This window comes from Acanthisitta chloris, unplaced genomic scaffold (assembly GCF_000695815.1).
Source record: "Acanthisitta chloris isolate BGI_N310 unplaced genomic scaffold, ASM69581v1 scaffold41130, whole genome shotgun sequence".
Taxonomy (NCBI): domain Eukaryota; kingdom Metazoa; phylum Chordata; class Aves; order Passeriformes; family Acanthisittidae; genus Acanthisitta; species Acanthisitta chloris.
This window is the reverse complement of record NW_008651854.1, coordinates 1-15,755: the sequence shown is the minus strand read 5'-3', so window position 1 is coordinate 15,755 and position 15,755 is coordinate 1. Positions and strand designations below refer to the sequence as shown.

The following is a 15,755-nucleotide window of genomic DNA, read 5'->3' as shown; positions in this document are numbered from 1 at the left end:
TTTGAAGAAGTGTGACTCGAGTTTTCATGCCAATTCTTTGTTTGCTCGTAAATGAACCTCTGAATAAGATTTGTCAGTGCTGTATGAAAAAGATGTCAGGAAGCAAAGAACAACCATGTGTGAGTCCATTAAATGGTATTCTTTGGAAAGTGCCGCGTGTTGGGAGATAAAAGTCAGGGTTGCCCAGGCAGGTAAGTTTTGTACGTTAGAACTGCACAGATTACTCTGTTCCTTGTCCCACCTGGTACCACGTGAGCACAGCACATGCATAACACCCAGCAGGGGCTCCTGGCAATTGGTGTGAGTTTGCCCATAATGCTGATCCAGTTTCTGTCTTTAACTGGAGGCTAAGCCCTCGTGGGCCCACTTGACCACTAACACTTTACTTTCTCCCTCGCAGAATGTGAACGGTATAAAGTACCACGCCAAGAACGGCCACAGGACACAGATCCGCGTACGCAAACCCTTCAAATGTCGCTGTGGAAAGAGTTACAAGACAGCTCAGGGCCTGCGGCACCACACAATCAATTTCCATCCCCCCGTGTCTGCTGAGATTATCAGGAAGATGCAGCAATAACATGCTGGTCACAAATGTGCCAAGAAATCCTCACCAGCAGTTGCTGATTTTGAGAACAGCCACCTTTTTTCAGGGGAAGCATTCAGCAACCCTTAAAAAAAAAAAAAATTAAATGCATGCTTTAAAATTTTCTGTAATTTTGGAATGATGTATCTTTGTAGAGTTAATGATTTTGTACATTTGCACATGTAATCATCATACCCATTTTCATTACTTTGAGATAAGGTGCTATAAAAGCTATAGGTTCTTCAGAACATTTTTCTCCAAACCAACAACAAAAGACCTAGGGGGATGCTGCGTATTTAGTTGTACTGACGTGTGGAACAGGAGGAGAGCTTGGCACTGACATCCTTTCAAGATTGTAATGTGATGAAGACTTTCGATGCATCTGTCAATGTGTGTGTGCAAAACCAAAACAGTACAGCCCTCGACAAACTCTAGTTAACATGCCTTACATAACGGAGTTAGCAGTGGAGTAGCCAGTCTTTTAGGTAATGGAAATATAAATAAGAAAGAATGTTTAACATAATATGCTAAAAATATTTTCATACTTAAATAACATACATAAAAGGTGTGCTTGCTGTATTTTATATTATCTTGCAGATCTTGGTTTTTTTCCTCCCTCTTGAAATGCTGAAAATCTTGCCATTGGAACTAGTAAACAATCACTTTAGTGTTAGCAATGACTTTTTTTTTCTCTCTGTACAAGATGTCATATTATGTCCATGCCCATCAAACTTTTGAGGACCAATATCCCAGTCCAACTAAATATCTACCCCTGAACTATCTGTTAGAAAGACACTTGGAAATACTTAAGTGCAAATTTATGTGTGTGTGAGAAACAATTATCTTCATCTCAGATGAAGTTTTAAAGCACTTTGTAGTTCTCTATTGCCAACAGATTTAATGTTTTATGTGTTGCCAATTCTTGCAACTACCGTACGAGCATGTGCCTGTGGTTGCAAATAAAAACGAGAAGTTCTGCGCATGGTTTAAGGAGGTCCATTCTTCGTGCTAAGGGAGTCTTGATGCCTCTCCCTCACGTTCATTGTGTTTTGAGATTTTCTTTGTGCATTTTTTCGCTTCTCATTGTAGGTCACTGCATTCCATTTGGAAGTGTCTGTTTAGCTTTACGATTAATTTTGCTGAAATATGACATATGAGCCTTACTGAAGATTAAGTGCTTCTTGCAGCAGGTGGTCAGAGACTGACTTAAAAGCCAACATGAGAGCACTTCGTGTCTGGACCATACCTGAACATTTGTTGCTTTGCCATCCTGCCTTGAGCATTCTTCTCTCACAAGTGCTATTCCTGGAGTTCGGGGGCCCAGGAGCAGAGGTGGCACCCTCTGCCTGCTCCGGCCTCAAACAACCCCCAACCTGGCAAGGGCTGGGGAGGAACTCACGGTGTTAACACAGTCATCGCCTTGGCTTAGTTCCTGTTCTTTTAAGTGCAAAAGAAAGCTCACACAAAGGAGGAATGAGCTTTCCCTCTATTTTTTTTTCCAAAGCTTTAAAGGAAAACTTTGTAAGGATGACAATTACCTATTCTCCAGCAGAGTGTGTGTCTCTTTAAAACACTTGGGAATCATCCTACTGAATAGGCATTTAGAACAGCTGAAGTGAAGTGAAACATCTCTCAAATCCCAGAGAGGTGACTGTGACAGCAGTGCTGTCAGACAGGTTTAAAGGATGATCCAGACATGAGAGTTACTGGTACTCACAAGGCCCCAGGTGGCCACTTCCCACCTTCTGCAGCTTTGGCAACAGATCTGGCCAACAAACACATTTTGGCTCTGCTCCTAGTGCAAGAACTAAAGGCTGGGTGAGTTTGTTCAACAGCTAAACAGTCGTAAAACGTCATTGTTGCATGTAAATTCCTTTTAACTATAAAAATGAAATTCCAGTTTCTATTTACCTATTCATTGTGACAGTATTATTAAACAGGTAAAGATGGGACTATTTTGTTATACTGTGTATAGTGAATGTATTGTACTGTGTCTGTGAAAAGTGTGCTTTAAATTATATTTTCATATGTTTTGTTGGGGACAAAGTACTTTAAGTTTGAAAGTGACAGAGGTTTGTTTTAGAACTGAAGGCAACTTAAAGAATTCCTGTCAGGAAAGCTGCTTATAAATGTAAATCAAATCACATTTAAAATAAACTGCCTCTGACCTAAACCGACTGTTCTCTACTCATTCCTAACGTAAAGAGTTAAGTTCTGAATCTGTGCATAGTCTTTTACTTCTTCATTTCACTCTGGTATCATCAAACTCTTAGAGGCTGTTCTAACTGTTTTCATGTGCTGTTGAGTTACAGTAAGAAGAAAAAAAGCGAACAAAATGCTCTTTCACTGCTTCCATGCTTTACCTTGGGCCGTTTCTCGACGTGACACTCAGTTACAAAAATCTTCAGCCTGCGAGTGGCACACAAGCACTGATGAGCAGCTGCTGCCCAGGACACTGTGATTTATCCACGTCACACAGTTGTTAATAATTCCTGCACTGAACAGGATATTGCAGCCAACAGAAGCAACTCCAAGTCTTAATCCCCGAGTTTCCCTCTCAGACAAAGAACACAAATAGTGGTGAGGACCAACCCTTTCTTTGTCATACAAAGCTGAATCATCATTTACTCTATGTAAAGTCTAAACTGTATTTCAAAATGAGCAGCAGGAAAATAAGGACTAGTGACTCCATGAATAATTCTGCTTTTAATGTAACAAGACTACTGTACAACAAGTGGAAAGCAAATTTACTTAATACAGTTAAAGTAAATATAAAATGTTTAGATATACACACATGTTTTTACTTATTGGAAAGAAATACATAACGTTAAAACGCAGAAGGTTTTAAAAGCTCTAAGCCAAAAGGAACACAATCCACTGTTGTGAAAACAGAACAATATTTCCTACTGAATGTAATTGCAACATAATGGCAATTATTTTTTTAAACAATTACTTTTAGGCATTTAAGCACAGCAGCTTCTTTCAGCTCAAAAATACAGCCTTAAAGTGTAACGTGCCTCATTTAACGTTACCCCTTAAGGCAAACATTCTCTATGTAAAACTCAAGTATTTGTCATTCCTTTTGCTGCAAGCCTGTAATCTCACAGTACATGCATCTACATCTCAGAAGTGTACTAGAAAACTATATTTTCATAGGGTAAGTAATGTAACTTTCCAATTTGCCTGTTACTCAGAGAAAAGCTACACAGATTTGCTAGGAGATACACCTGTTTGTTACATTTTTTTCATGGTGCCTTACCTACAAGGTTAATAGAAACCACAGGTGTTTTTGGTGACTGGTTTTAAATGTAGCTGAAGAGCACCATGAAGCTGGTCTCGTTTTTTCTGCGGCTAAGTCACTCCTGTGTCCTTAGAAATTCCAGTAAGTAGGGGAATAAATAGCTACACAGACAAGGTGGGGGTTTCTTTAGTACAATGTTAGGCAGGAAAGATAACCCCATAGCAGCTTACAGTCACAGCTCGCCACAGCTCTCCTTAGAGTACATGAGCTTTTAATCAGAAGTTTGCACTGCTACAGAAAGCTGCACTGGTTCTGTTCTGTAGGTGGACTACTCAAAATGGTGGGTTTTTTAAGCTACACTGCAAAACAAAGTGTTTAATCAAAATTTAATACATTCTGATCGAAGTGTGTCTGAACGTGCCTCTCAAACCCCTGCTGGTCATAGTCAGGTGGGAACTGCTCACTGCACATAGGGCAAACCTTCCAGTGGCTCTCAACATGTTCCTCAAACTTGCTCTGGTCATAGTTTGGAGGAAACATCACATCACAGAGAGGACATTTCTTGTGCACATCAAAACTGCATGAGACAGAAAAAAGGAAACATTTATTGCTAACTGAAAGTAAGATCCTGCTGCCACCAACACTAAGAGCTTTACTACCAACTTAAATTTGAGCAGACTTTGTATGTAAGTATCCTACAGTTAATTTACATATTTCTGCTGAAAGCCCTCAATACAGTTAGAGCAGTTTTACACAGGAATTCCAAAACAACCTGGCATTTTAAAAGCGACATGATTTTGACATAATTCCAGCTACCACTGAATACAAATCTATTGAACGCCTTAATGGCCAAACAGTTTCATGGGAAACCACTCTCTCTGCTCATAAATGCTTGCTCTTAGCAAACATAACACTTTATAAAAGCTCTAAACTTAGGTTCACAATTAGGTTGGAGAGAGGGGGGGGGAAAAAACCCCCAAAAGTTATTCATTCATTTGCTAAAAAAATTGACAAATTCCACCAAAGTAAGGTATAGCACAAACAGCCTGCCCAGTCTCACGGCATATTCACTGCCAGTTAATTGTAAACCAAACACTGGAAGTGCTTGGTAGCTTTTCACCTCCAACCTCCACCCCTGAGTGAAAACAAAAAATAAAATCCAGTTCTGTAGAAACCTATCCATGCCCTGAAAGACCAATAAAAGATAACATCTACCTGGAATCAAAGCAGAAACCTGTCCCACGCTCACGCAAGAGAAGACTTGGAGGATCAGGAGCAGAAGGTACAGCATTGTCATCATCCTGTTGGAAAAAAAATATTTTAAAGAATAACCCCTATAAACAGCTTTTTTTTATTCTTCTCCATATGTATTTTTGTTACCAAGCATAAACATGGATGAAGTTTACCTTTCACTTTGTACTCTCTGCTGCACAAGTTTTACTTTAGTGCATCTTAGCTCTATTCTGCAATTCAATAATGCAGCACAAACCCAACTCACTGAAAGGTGGAAATACAGATACACTCAAGCAAGAGTTTTGAAACTCTAACTCCTAGATCATATTCCTTTTCATCTCACAGACACCTTGCATGAAGGAGTTAGGAGTTACTTAGCTGATCTTCAAAGCTGGATGTGCAAGGGACCACATGTACAGCACATGTGGTGTATGCTTTATACAGATAACTCATATGTGTTAATTCACACATACTTCATTTTCAGGCTAACATACTTTGTCCTAATGAAGAGTTAATGGAAACAGGGCAGGATGGGAAAATTCCCTCAATATTTTTCTTCTCCTGACAACACCTGTTTAGTTTCAACTGACATTTCCATAAGGCCTGCTCTGATAGGTGCTAGCAACAGACATATCTTCCAGTCTAACTTGCTTTGCACATGAGTTCTGAAATATTAATTGTTCCTTTTGTCACAAAGAGACAGGTGGGTGGATGTATTAAGTAAGAAAAACTATTTAAAGTACTCTCACGCTACAAAACAGCTTATATAGTGCCAAAATCAAGACAAGCTTGCTGAATACCAGACTGAAGCAGACCAGGACTTAACTAAGAAAATTAATGTGCATCTTCCATGAAAAAACCAGTTCCACTACAAACATTGGCCAAATTAGCGTTTAAGTCCCTAGAAAACACTTTCTTGCAATTCTTTACTGTTTGTTGCTCAGTTACTTCCTGAACACAGGGCATTTCTGTCACAGCACTTAGTAGTACTTGGTTACAAATGACTAGATGGATGAGGCACTTAAAAGGCTCTTCAGCCTCAAACTCCTTTGTCTGGACCAGTCCCAATGACGAATGCATAGGGTGTTCCTTATATTAAAGGTTATTAGTTTTTGCTAAGTAAGGAGTCAGGATTTACCAATGGTGAGTATCAGCTTGGTATATAAGGGCATTAACCTAAATCATGTGGCTAACATGGTACAGGTGGGTCTCTTCCCAATCACAATAACTAATGCATTCAACAAACCCCAACTTTGAGAAAGCATCTCTACACAGACCTGAACACCCAACTCACAGAACACAGACCTCATCATTCCTGAAGTCACCCATCTTCCATACCAGTGTCAGAATAAAACAGGAATCTTAGTTTCCTTATTAGAAAAGGAAACCTCTTAGTCTTACACACAGATTCAGCTGGGAAATGAAGGATGTGCCTGTGACACATTACTCAAGTAAAAGTGATCTGGCCCAAGCCCTCCATTGACACCAACTGTGTGCTGGGAGAAGCTTTAGCTGCTTTAGCACTGGCTTTCCCACATGCCTATTACTGCTCTACTGCCACAGGCCATGGGAAGCCAAAGATTTTAATTAGAATCAACAAAATGCAAACTGATTTATACAAAGGTTTTCCCTATAAAAAATTTATTTTACAAAAATCTGCACTGCCTGTCCACCTTATTTAAAGCTTTCAAAAAAACCCCAACCCATTAACCTATTAGCTTGGTTTGGGTGAGTTTTTCCCTATTACTTCCCCTAGTTAATTTAATTATTTGTCCAGTACAACCTCCCTCCTACTTTTATTTTGGTCTAAGGTCATTTAGCTTACTGCTAGTCACTCGGTAAGCTAAAATTGTTTCCATCTTCTGTCTTTTCTCTCAGCTTCTGGCAAGTGATACCCTACTACATACGAATGTAACATTCCTCCCTGTTCCTTTTTGAGAAACTGATGTGAGAAAGAGCACGATGCTTCACTCTCCATGGACTCTCTGCACTGTCCTGCATGGCTGCCCTGCAGGCACTTGCTTCAACAAAGGCAAGAGCACATTAAAGTAACATTAATTTTGGAAAGCTACAGCTTACTCCTGACCCAGTTCAATGAATCATAAAACTCAGACTGCGTGTCCCTCACGGCAGCTTCTGCCCTGGGCACCACATAAGAATGACAATACTAAGTATGTACTGATATTACCCACTTAAGGTACAGAAAGTGTCTCTTCAGTGTACTTTCACTCTTGGCCAAGTTATAAAGATCAGTTCTTAACCTTTTGATACACCTAACCCAGACAAGGAGAAGGCAAATGTCTCCATGCTGATCTCAGTGCATGTTACAGAGATTACTGTGTAACTAAGGAATGGCCAAACAGGAACAATGAGAACTTTATCACAGCCTCAGAGTACTTCCCAGCTATTCTAATTACAAGTTGCAGAAAACTGCATTCAGTCACCAATGACTACAAATTCGCATGCACTGCCCTGAGGTAACTTGGAACCTCTGGGAAACACAGAAAAGGTCCCATTGTATTGGACTCTGTCAAATACAATACAACAACTGTCTATTTCTGCTGTTTCAGATGGACAAAACTCCTGAGTGTTCCGTGTAAAATGGGGAACTATATGAAGGGAGGACAGATCCCACTTATTGTGTTTCTCAGTCACTTACTGTCAGTTTCATCCAGCTATAACCAATGATCCATGCTTGATTATTACCAATGATGTTACATGTGCTTTTCAACCTGACATTTAAACACTCTCCCCTGGAAAAACCAACCATCCCCTAAAGGTTCAAAAGGCAAAACGAGGTGGTTAGCTGAAGCTGCTTTATAGAGAGTTTGACAACAATTGCTGGGACACCAGGCCTCAATGGCTCTGCCTATGCTGTATTTTAAGCACAGGCATCAGCTTACTTTCAAGACTCCATGGTTGAGTCATCCATGTTATTTGGATGGAAGCCCATACTCCCTATTTTGAGAAAGAAACAGCTTAATCTGCCCTTTGTGTAGACCCAGGGCCACCTCTCTTGCAGTCCAGACTGATGACCAGGGACATGGCTGTACATTCTTAGTCTGAGACCTCTACAGTGTCCTGCAGTGACGTAACACAGTTGTTTTTGAAAGAGACACTGTGTACCCCCAGGCTGGCACTATGGGTGTGTAGAGCAACAATTGCCAGGCCTTCTGATCTCAGAAGTTTGCATAATGAGGAATTATGGAATTATTAAGGAATTAAATTAAGGAATTATAAAGGATGCCTTTAAGATCATGACTTAACTATTATCACCTGACTGTACCTCTCTCTTTAGAATTGCCACAATGAGTTCCACAGATTAAATGAATCGTAAACATATAGTATGACACAACAAAGCACGGTTAAAAAACAGAGGGGATTTGCCACTAAAAGAGGAAGAAGGGAAAGCCAGACATTAACTGCCAGAGATAAGTGCAACTCTCCTACTTGTACTGAAACCAACCAGTATTGTCTCAAGTACTGCTTTCATAATAACAATTGTAAGCAGTTCCAAGATTGCCAAGCAGAAATAAAAAAGCTGTGTGACACAGTACAAGAAACACAGACTTAAACAATTCCCATCCCCAGGTCCTACAGATCATTTTATCATGCAGCAGGAAGTGAACTGATGCCCCTCTCAGGCCTCAAACAATGAACAGACAGCACTGACACAATGTGGGTACATTGGGAACAAGAGTACATAAGTTTTCTTTCTGTGATTCACCTCTGCTGTGGGAGGGAAATCAAATTCACTCCTTTAGGTCTCTCTGCAAGCAGTCTGCTCTCCCAAGAGATACCTGATACCAACTGCTTCTTTTGTGTCCCCCCTACACAAAAGACAGTAATTGGCTTCCCTGGGTCAGATCAGGCTAATAATGCATAGTGGGGTGTTTTTTGCTGAAAGAAAGGCCATTTTGGAGTCATCTCAAAAATACCCTGACCCAGTTCTCAGTTGCCAAAAGTTACACTTTCCATCTCCCACAAATCTACTGTGACTAACAACATTGTTTAAGAGTCTCGGGATAGTTATTCTGGGCTTGCTGCCAACTGTAATCAGGACTGCATTTCTAAAACTCACACTTTAGTATTAAATATATATGTTTTGTTTATGGATCTCTCCCATACTGCTAGAAATTCTTTGCTACAAATGATTACATTTTGGTCAATTAGGGGATCATGAGCAAATGGAAAGTTAGTGCTGAGCAGATGATGGCAGGACCTTGTAGCAAGTCAGCTATTCCACATAGAATCACCACTGTGCACGTGCTCATCTGGGCTAACTAACACACACCAGCTCATCCCTCTCTGAAATCATGGTTTAATGGGCCTACGAGTTCCAACAGCCAAAGCTACAAGAATTCCAGAAAGTCTTCAAGTCATATAAAACTAATGGGTTTTTTTATGCCAACCAAATACATGGAAGTGCCTATGCCTAAGGAATAAATTTTTAGGAGAAACAAAACTGGAACACAACGGCAATGTTAAACAAAAATCCTGATGCATTTGCAGCTATATCCTTACTTGGTCTGCAACTTGAGACTGGCCATTATCTTGACTATCAGTGTAACAAAAATGTGTTCTCTGAGAAGCAGAAAGGGAAGGCTTGGGGTGCTACAACTGGGGTAAGAGCAAACAGCATTCACCTTAGGAATGTGGAAACCAAGCTGAGGTCACATTAGGAGCAAATGCCTCAGCAAAAAGATCACCTCAGTCATGAACCTGAGAATGTCATAAAGTACAACGAGGCAAGACAAAATGACTTGGTGGAGGGTTACAAAGACAGAAGCTTTGAAGACCACATCCATAGAATTGAAGACCACATCACTAGCTGCAGGTACAGATGCATCCCCAGGAAAATAATTCATGAAAATAAATCTTCTTAAAAGTGAGCTGAGGGCATCTGATGCCTTTCCTTCTATGAATGGGAATGGCATACCTGCCTGGCACCCATCCAAGGACTATAAGGCCATACAAAATTCCTGCCTTACTAGGCCAAATGTGCTCTTAAGGAGAGAACAGAACTTCAGACAGTGAAATAAGAAAGCAGCAGTGAGTGAACAGAGACCCAGTTGGCACCACTCTTCCCCATTCAAAAAGATAGTAAGTGTCTTGTGCTATACCTCTACTCTATAATGTAACTGAAAGGCTGGTATTTCCTCCTCTGGATAACTAGAAAGATGACCCAAGGCTGTCTCACTGAGATCTTTAAGTGTATCGCTGAAAAGTAGACGTGATGGCAGTCACATTAGCTTTTCCTCCCAGTTTTTCTTCACTGGGAAGGGAAATGTAGAACCACTTTCTGTTGGTGTAGAAAACTATGGTTGATTCCTAACAGTGAGCAATTTACAATTCTAGTGACACAGAATACAAACATGATCTTTTAATATACTGCAGAGAAGGTAACCCGAGTTAGATCTTTTTGAGTCCAAGGCAAAAAGTATATTAATGGATCATTACCCAGGAATGCAGATTCCTTTAGGTAAAAGTCAATGCAGCACCTAAAACATGTCAGTACAAGACTGATGAAGAAAGAAGTTTTCATCACAAAACCCCAAAACGAATAAACAAAACCACCTTATTGAGACTTTTAAAAAATAAGGAGATACATGGGACTCCTGTACAGAAGGGTCTGCATCAACTTGGACAAGATACCTCACTGAAGAGGACAATTTCAGTTCAAGTAACAGAATCAAGTTTTACCACAAGAAGAGAACTAAGGCATCCTGACTTTGTCTGGATTTGTCCCATACTACCGCCCACATCATCTCCTTTTCTTTTCTTGTTCAGTTCGATTAGTGACCAGTTTGCAGCCACATTCAGGCTGATCAACCATCAGCTGTCTGTTAGAACAGGAATTTATTAAGGTCTCTCTTATCCCAGGCAATTGTTAAACAACCTGCAGGAAGTCAGTATCTAACACCTCTACTCCATGTCAGACATGGCTGAAGTTAGCAGATGAAAGCAAAACCAATATCCAGAAAGAAATAAAAATAGGGAGCAAGGCAGCAAAATAAAAATCTGAACTGGAAGAGAATTCTGTTTCGAGCAAACACCAGAGTACAGATGAAAAGAGAACAGGTACTCCAACAACTCATGCAGCATTATTTGTGCTGTGAATTGATATTAAGTGCTGTAATGGTCTAATGAAGGCAAAGGTTTTAAAACTCGAGAATTACCAACATGCAAAGTAGAAACATGCAAATGAATAAATGCACAAAGAGAAATTCTAGATTCTTTCCCTGGTGCTGAAGAAAATGTCACAGCTGGAAAGAGCATAATTCAACATACACAGTGAAAGAAGGTTAAGGTAGGAACAGCTGCAGAAATGTGGTTTGTAGGTTTGAAGCTATTCTACCTTCTCCCCTGTCTGGAAAATACTTGTGGGAGAAGCATCTGACTTCTCTCCTCTGTCATTCACATTGTTTACGAAATACCCAACTGCACAGGAATATAAACAGCAAAATCAGCAGGCAAGTGGCAAGTTTGACTCAAGAGACCCCCTCATAGCTGGTTAATCTATTCCTCAGGCCTGATGAATATCCAAAAGGAAAAGAGGTCCCATTTCTGGCCTTCGTCCTGTAGAAGCAAGTCACACAGCTTTTCTCACTCATGTGTGCATGCACTTCCCTATTTACCACTTTCAAAAGCCTATTTTAGAAATATCTGAAACTTCCATTTTGCAGTCACATACATACAAACCCTACTTCGTCCTCCTATGTATCCTAAGGTTGGCCAAGAGTCTCAAAAGATCTGTTATATTAGATAAATAAAGTAGACATGTTATCCTTACAGGTAAAGCACTACCAAACAGCCACAAAGGAGTGGAAGTAATTCCAACACTCTTAATTTCTAAAACTACTATAATGTAGTAATAGGAATGTGGAGAGGAAGACACCATGCAATGGTAATATTTCAAACAGAGCAGCAAGCCTACCAATCCTTTTCTTCTGGGAAGGAATCCTTCTCCAGCAAAAGGCACTAGATCTTACTGGCTATAAATACATTTTCAATAGCTTATTTAAAAAAAAACAGTACAACAAATGGTAATCTTTTCATATTTATCATTTTATATTTGCTGTTTCTTCTGCACAAAAACCAGACTCTGCTTTGCAATGAATCACCTGCATATGTGGAAGTTTTCCCAAGTTATTTCCTTACATCCTGCCTTGGAACTGTTTTATCTTTGGCATATTAGTAAGTCTTTCTAGAAAGAACCCTGCAACCACTCATTTCCATGTAAATTTGTACACTATACATACAGTCTACTTGGATGAGAACTAAGCAACTGATTCTCACTGGCAAGTAAAAAAAAATAAAGACACAAATTATCTGATTTAGAGGCACCTTTCCTCAAGCTGCACTTCATTTAAGCCTGTTATATTCCACCTCATTACAAAAATCCAAGCTGTGTCTGCAAATGAGCACAAGACTCCAGCACTGTTTCTCTTGGGTTTGCAAGAGGGCAAAGCACATAGATCAGAAAGAACACCCTGCTAATTAAACTGCAGCAGGTGACTAAAGAAGAGCAGAGCTTGTCAGATGTAATAGCTACGTCAAGAGTGATCAGACTAAATATGCGAAATGTGAAGTAAAGGTGGGGAACAGCATTAAGCTCACAGTCTAAGATCTTGAACAGGCTGCAAAAGTTCTGACAGTTTCTCTAATTATTCACAATAATGGACATTGGGAGCAAAAGGTAGGAGGGAGGAATACATTTTTCTCCATTATAGGTGCTGAGCACTAGGGCTAAAATCATGCCTGTCTGAACACTGATCAGTTTCCGCAAAGGTTAATAGCAATTAAATGTGGCAAACTAGACTAAATGAGAAACAGGTCATGATACCACTGTACTTGCAAAGAGCACAATACTTTGCAGAAAGGTATTTCTTGTTTAGAGTACCTGGAATAAGAAAGAGTAGTATGTCTGTTCCTGTTCAAATGAAGACATACAGTCCAGTTCACTACAGAAGCCAATTTTTTATACAAGAATGCGCAAGTTAACTGTACTAAAAGGAAAAACTAAGCACTTTTCACTTAAAATATTCAAAGCCCTAAAAGGAATGAGTGAAAATGTATTGCTTTCAGTTTAATCAGCTTTAGAGAACAGTCAATTAGCTCTCCCAAATACATGTCCAATAGCAAAAAGCATTCAAAATGGGAATTAATAAATGCACATTTGCAGCAGATAGAACAAAAGATTAATACATTAGAATAAAGTATCTAATAGGATATAAATTTTAATTCAGCATTTAACTGTAAATACTGGTTTCGGAATCCTCTGTTTTTATTTGTTCTATTACAATTTAGTTCCTATACTGAAGTTATAAAATGAGTAAGACATGGCTACATTTTGAGCTCTCATTCTCCCACACAGGAGACAGAAAACATGAGTTGAAATTACTTGCATTTTTCTACTTTAGTACTTAAAAAAAAGCTACTGTCCTAACACCAAAACAAGCTGTCAATAACTCAAGAGATTAAGGAACAAGTGTAGTATCACCAACAGATTGCACAATCTATTTTTCTCCTGCAAAGCAAGCAAAATTCACCTAAAACAATTTTCAGAGAAAAGAAAAATCAATTCCAAATTTATGTGACAATAAACCAGGTACTGAAAACCTATGTGAAACTCTTGAAAACTCATTAGTAAACAGCAAGGACAAAAAATAACAAAATAGATAACTTGCATTGCTATCCTCAGGATCTTCTAAACCATCAGGCCGACTGAGGTTGCGTGAGGGCTGGCTACACACTACATCATCTTCCAGCTCCCAAAAGGAAGTTCTAACAGGTGGTCTTTGGATCTCATCAGGATTAAAAGCACCATCTGCTCCATCTGAAGAAAAATTCAAGCATCTTTGTTCAGCAGTTTTTATTTTGAGATTACAGGTGTGCTACTTTACCTTTCAAAATCAGGAGTTAAATGCAGTTTTGGTTTAGATACTACAAAACAGTAGGAGAGAAATCAAGGGGTTTAAAACTGTGTTTACCCTATTGATTCTCACTAGTAAAATAAAAGCACTGTACTGATTTTCAGCAATCAAAGGCCCTGTACACTGCTTAAGGCTCTGTACTTAACCTGCATTAAGTGAGCCATTGCTTTTGAAACAGCCAGGGCGAAATTATATTGGGGGTGGGTGGGTGAAATTAATTTACCTCTTCTTTCCTGAATTGCATAAGGGTTTCCATATTGCAATACTGGTAGTCTACTTGGCACTGCAGGAACTGGTCCGTTTTCCTCTGAATACGGGTTGCGAAAATGTAATGTTTGCTGTGAAATCTGTCCTTCCATCATCCTTCCAGCTGGATCTCCTGGTGTCCTGCCAAATTCCTAAATAATGCAAAGTTTAAAATACAATTAACCTATGGAGTCCTAGCAAAATTTGAAATCTTTATGAAATATTTGTTTTTTAAAAAGACATCTGATAACTTTCCTACTGTCTTTTCATTCTGAGCTAATGCCAAGTATACCATACATACCAAAAAGAGTCAATGAGGAAAAGAAAACATGAAGATATTTTAAAGAAATATTTTTTCTTGGTTTGCCATGAGTTAATTCAAATTACATAAACAGAACTGCCACGTTTTTCAAGAAGAGTCTGCATCCTTTTCGCAACACAGAAAAGTTAGCCAAATCAGTAAAGAATGGGTAGATTAACAATAACAGGATAATGTGCAGTGAGAAAAGTTTTCAGTAGTTACAATTAAAAATAAAATAATTCTTTTTTCCATCTCATACCATACCATTCAAGAATGCAGCATTTTAGTGTGTGGAGCACACTGATATGTACACACTTGACATAATTCCATATGAATTTGTGAGTGGCAGAGATTTATAGAACAATTAAGTACATTTTACTGGATGCCTTCTGATATCTGACAGCATTACCTACATGAAGCCTAACTTAACATTAGCTAAGCTGAGCCCAAAGCTATCACCTGGAGTAGGAAATGAAAAATGTTAGAAAAAAACTTTTGCTCAATGTCCTACACATGTACACACACAGAGGGAAAGAAATCAGCACAGAGAATTTAGGTGGTTCAGGTGTTCTCCGCAATGTAACACCCTCAGAGTTATCCTTACACGTTAAGCTGTGTACATTATTTGTAGATGTGTTAGGTGCAGCTGATGGAAATTCCAGGCAAGATTTTTAACTTGATGGACAGCTGGAGGAGACCATATTACAGGTATTTTACATCAACAGGATTTAGGTAACTACACATACCAAAAATTTTCAAATGGGTGAGAGTGAACACAATTTGCTGGGTCATTCCCATAACCTGGGCATGGTGGCCAGGGCACTAGCAATTGTGCAAAGGCTCCTGAACATACACATAAACTCAGCACTAGCTGCTGGACTGATTAACTCTTTATCTTTGATAAAATTCAGGCAATTGGTTCCAGGACGTAAAACTGTTACTCAAGGTTGGTATTTTCTATTTCTGTTAACAAAGAAAATGGTGATATTTTTCACAAAGGTAATCCAGATGAGATTACTTATTTCAAATTGTATTTACACCACAAGCATCATATGGAACAAAACTGCACTTGTATAATTACACATTAGTAGATTTTAAATCCCTGAAAAAGTGACTATCATACACAGATTTTTGCTGATTTATTATGCTTCCTGTGAAAAATAATATTCCTTCTCTGAACTTAATTCTAATCCTTCTTTCCTCTGTATCTTCATC

The 15,755-nt window shown here is 39.1% G+C and overlaps 2 protein-coding genes across 2 annotated transcripts in view; one reads left to right on the top strand and one right to left on the bottom strand.

Moving 5' to 3' along the window:
• Positions 1 to 2,756, top strand: part of JAZF1 (JAZF zinc finger 1) — a 29,832-nt gene extending 27,076 nt beyond the window's left edge. The window contains exon 3 of the mRNA XM_009074795.1: positions 401 to 2,756. Within this exon, the coding sequence (XP_009073043.1) occupies positions 401 to 577 (177 nt within the window). The 3' untranslated portion in view covers positions 578 to 2,756. The remainder of the gene's footprint in view (positions 1 to 400) is intronic.
• A 1,201-nt stretch (positions 2,757 to 3,957) lies between these two features.
• Positions 3,958 to 14,387, bottom strand: LOC103802323 (tax1-binding protein 1-like). Its single transcript, XM_009074785.1, has 4 exons — positions 14,217 to 14,387; positions 13,748 to 13,896; positions 5,040 to 5,125; positions 3,958 to 4,401 (listed from the first exon to the last, which is right to left on the bottom strand). Exons 1-4 carry the CDS (start codon positions 14,353 to 14,355, stop codon positions 4,200 to 4,202), a joined length of 576 nt encoding a protein of 191 aa, XP_009073033.1. The 5' UTR covers positions 14,356 to 14,387; the 3' UTR covers positions 3,958 to 4,199.
• Between the last annotated feature and the right edge of the window lie 1,368 nt (positions 14,388 to 15,755).

What these genes read in the sequence shown, in the direction of transcription:
- LOC103802323 (XM_009074785.1), bottom strand. Translation starts at nt 14,355, where the DNA reads ATGATGGAAGGACAGATTTCACAGCAAACATTACATTTTCGCAACCCG. An exon ending in TGCAATTCAGGAAAGAAGAG is followed by an intron (nt 13,897 to 14,216) that starts GTAAATTAATTT and finishes ATTTTTCTTCAG; the next exon opens with ATGGAGCAGATGGTGCTTTT. An exon ending in AAGATCCTGAGGATAGCAAT is followed by an intron (nt 5,126 to 13,747) that starts GCAAGTTATCTA and finishes TTTTTCCAACAG; the next exon opens with GATGATGACAATGCTGTACC.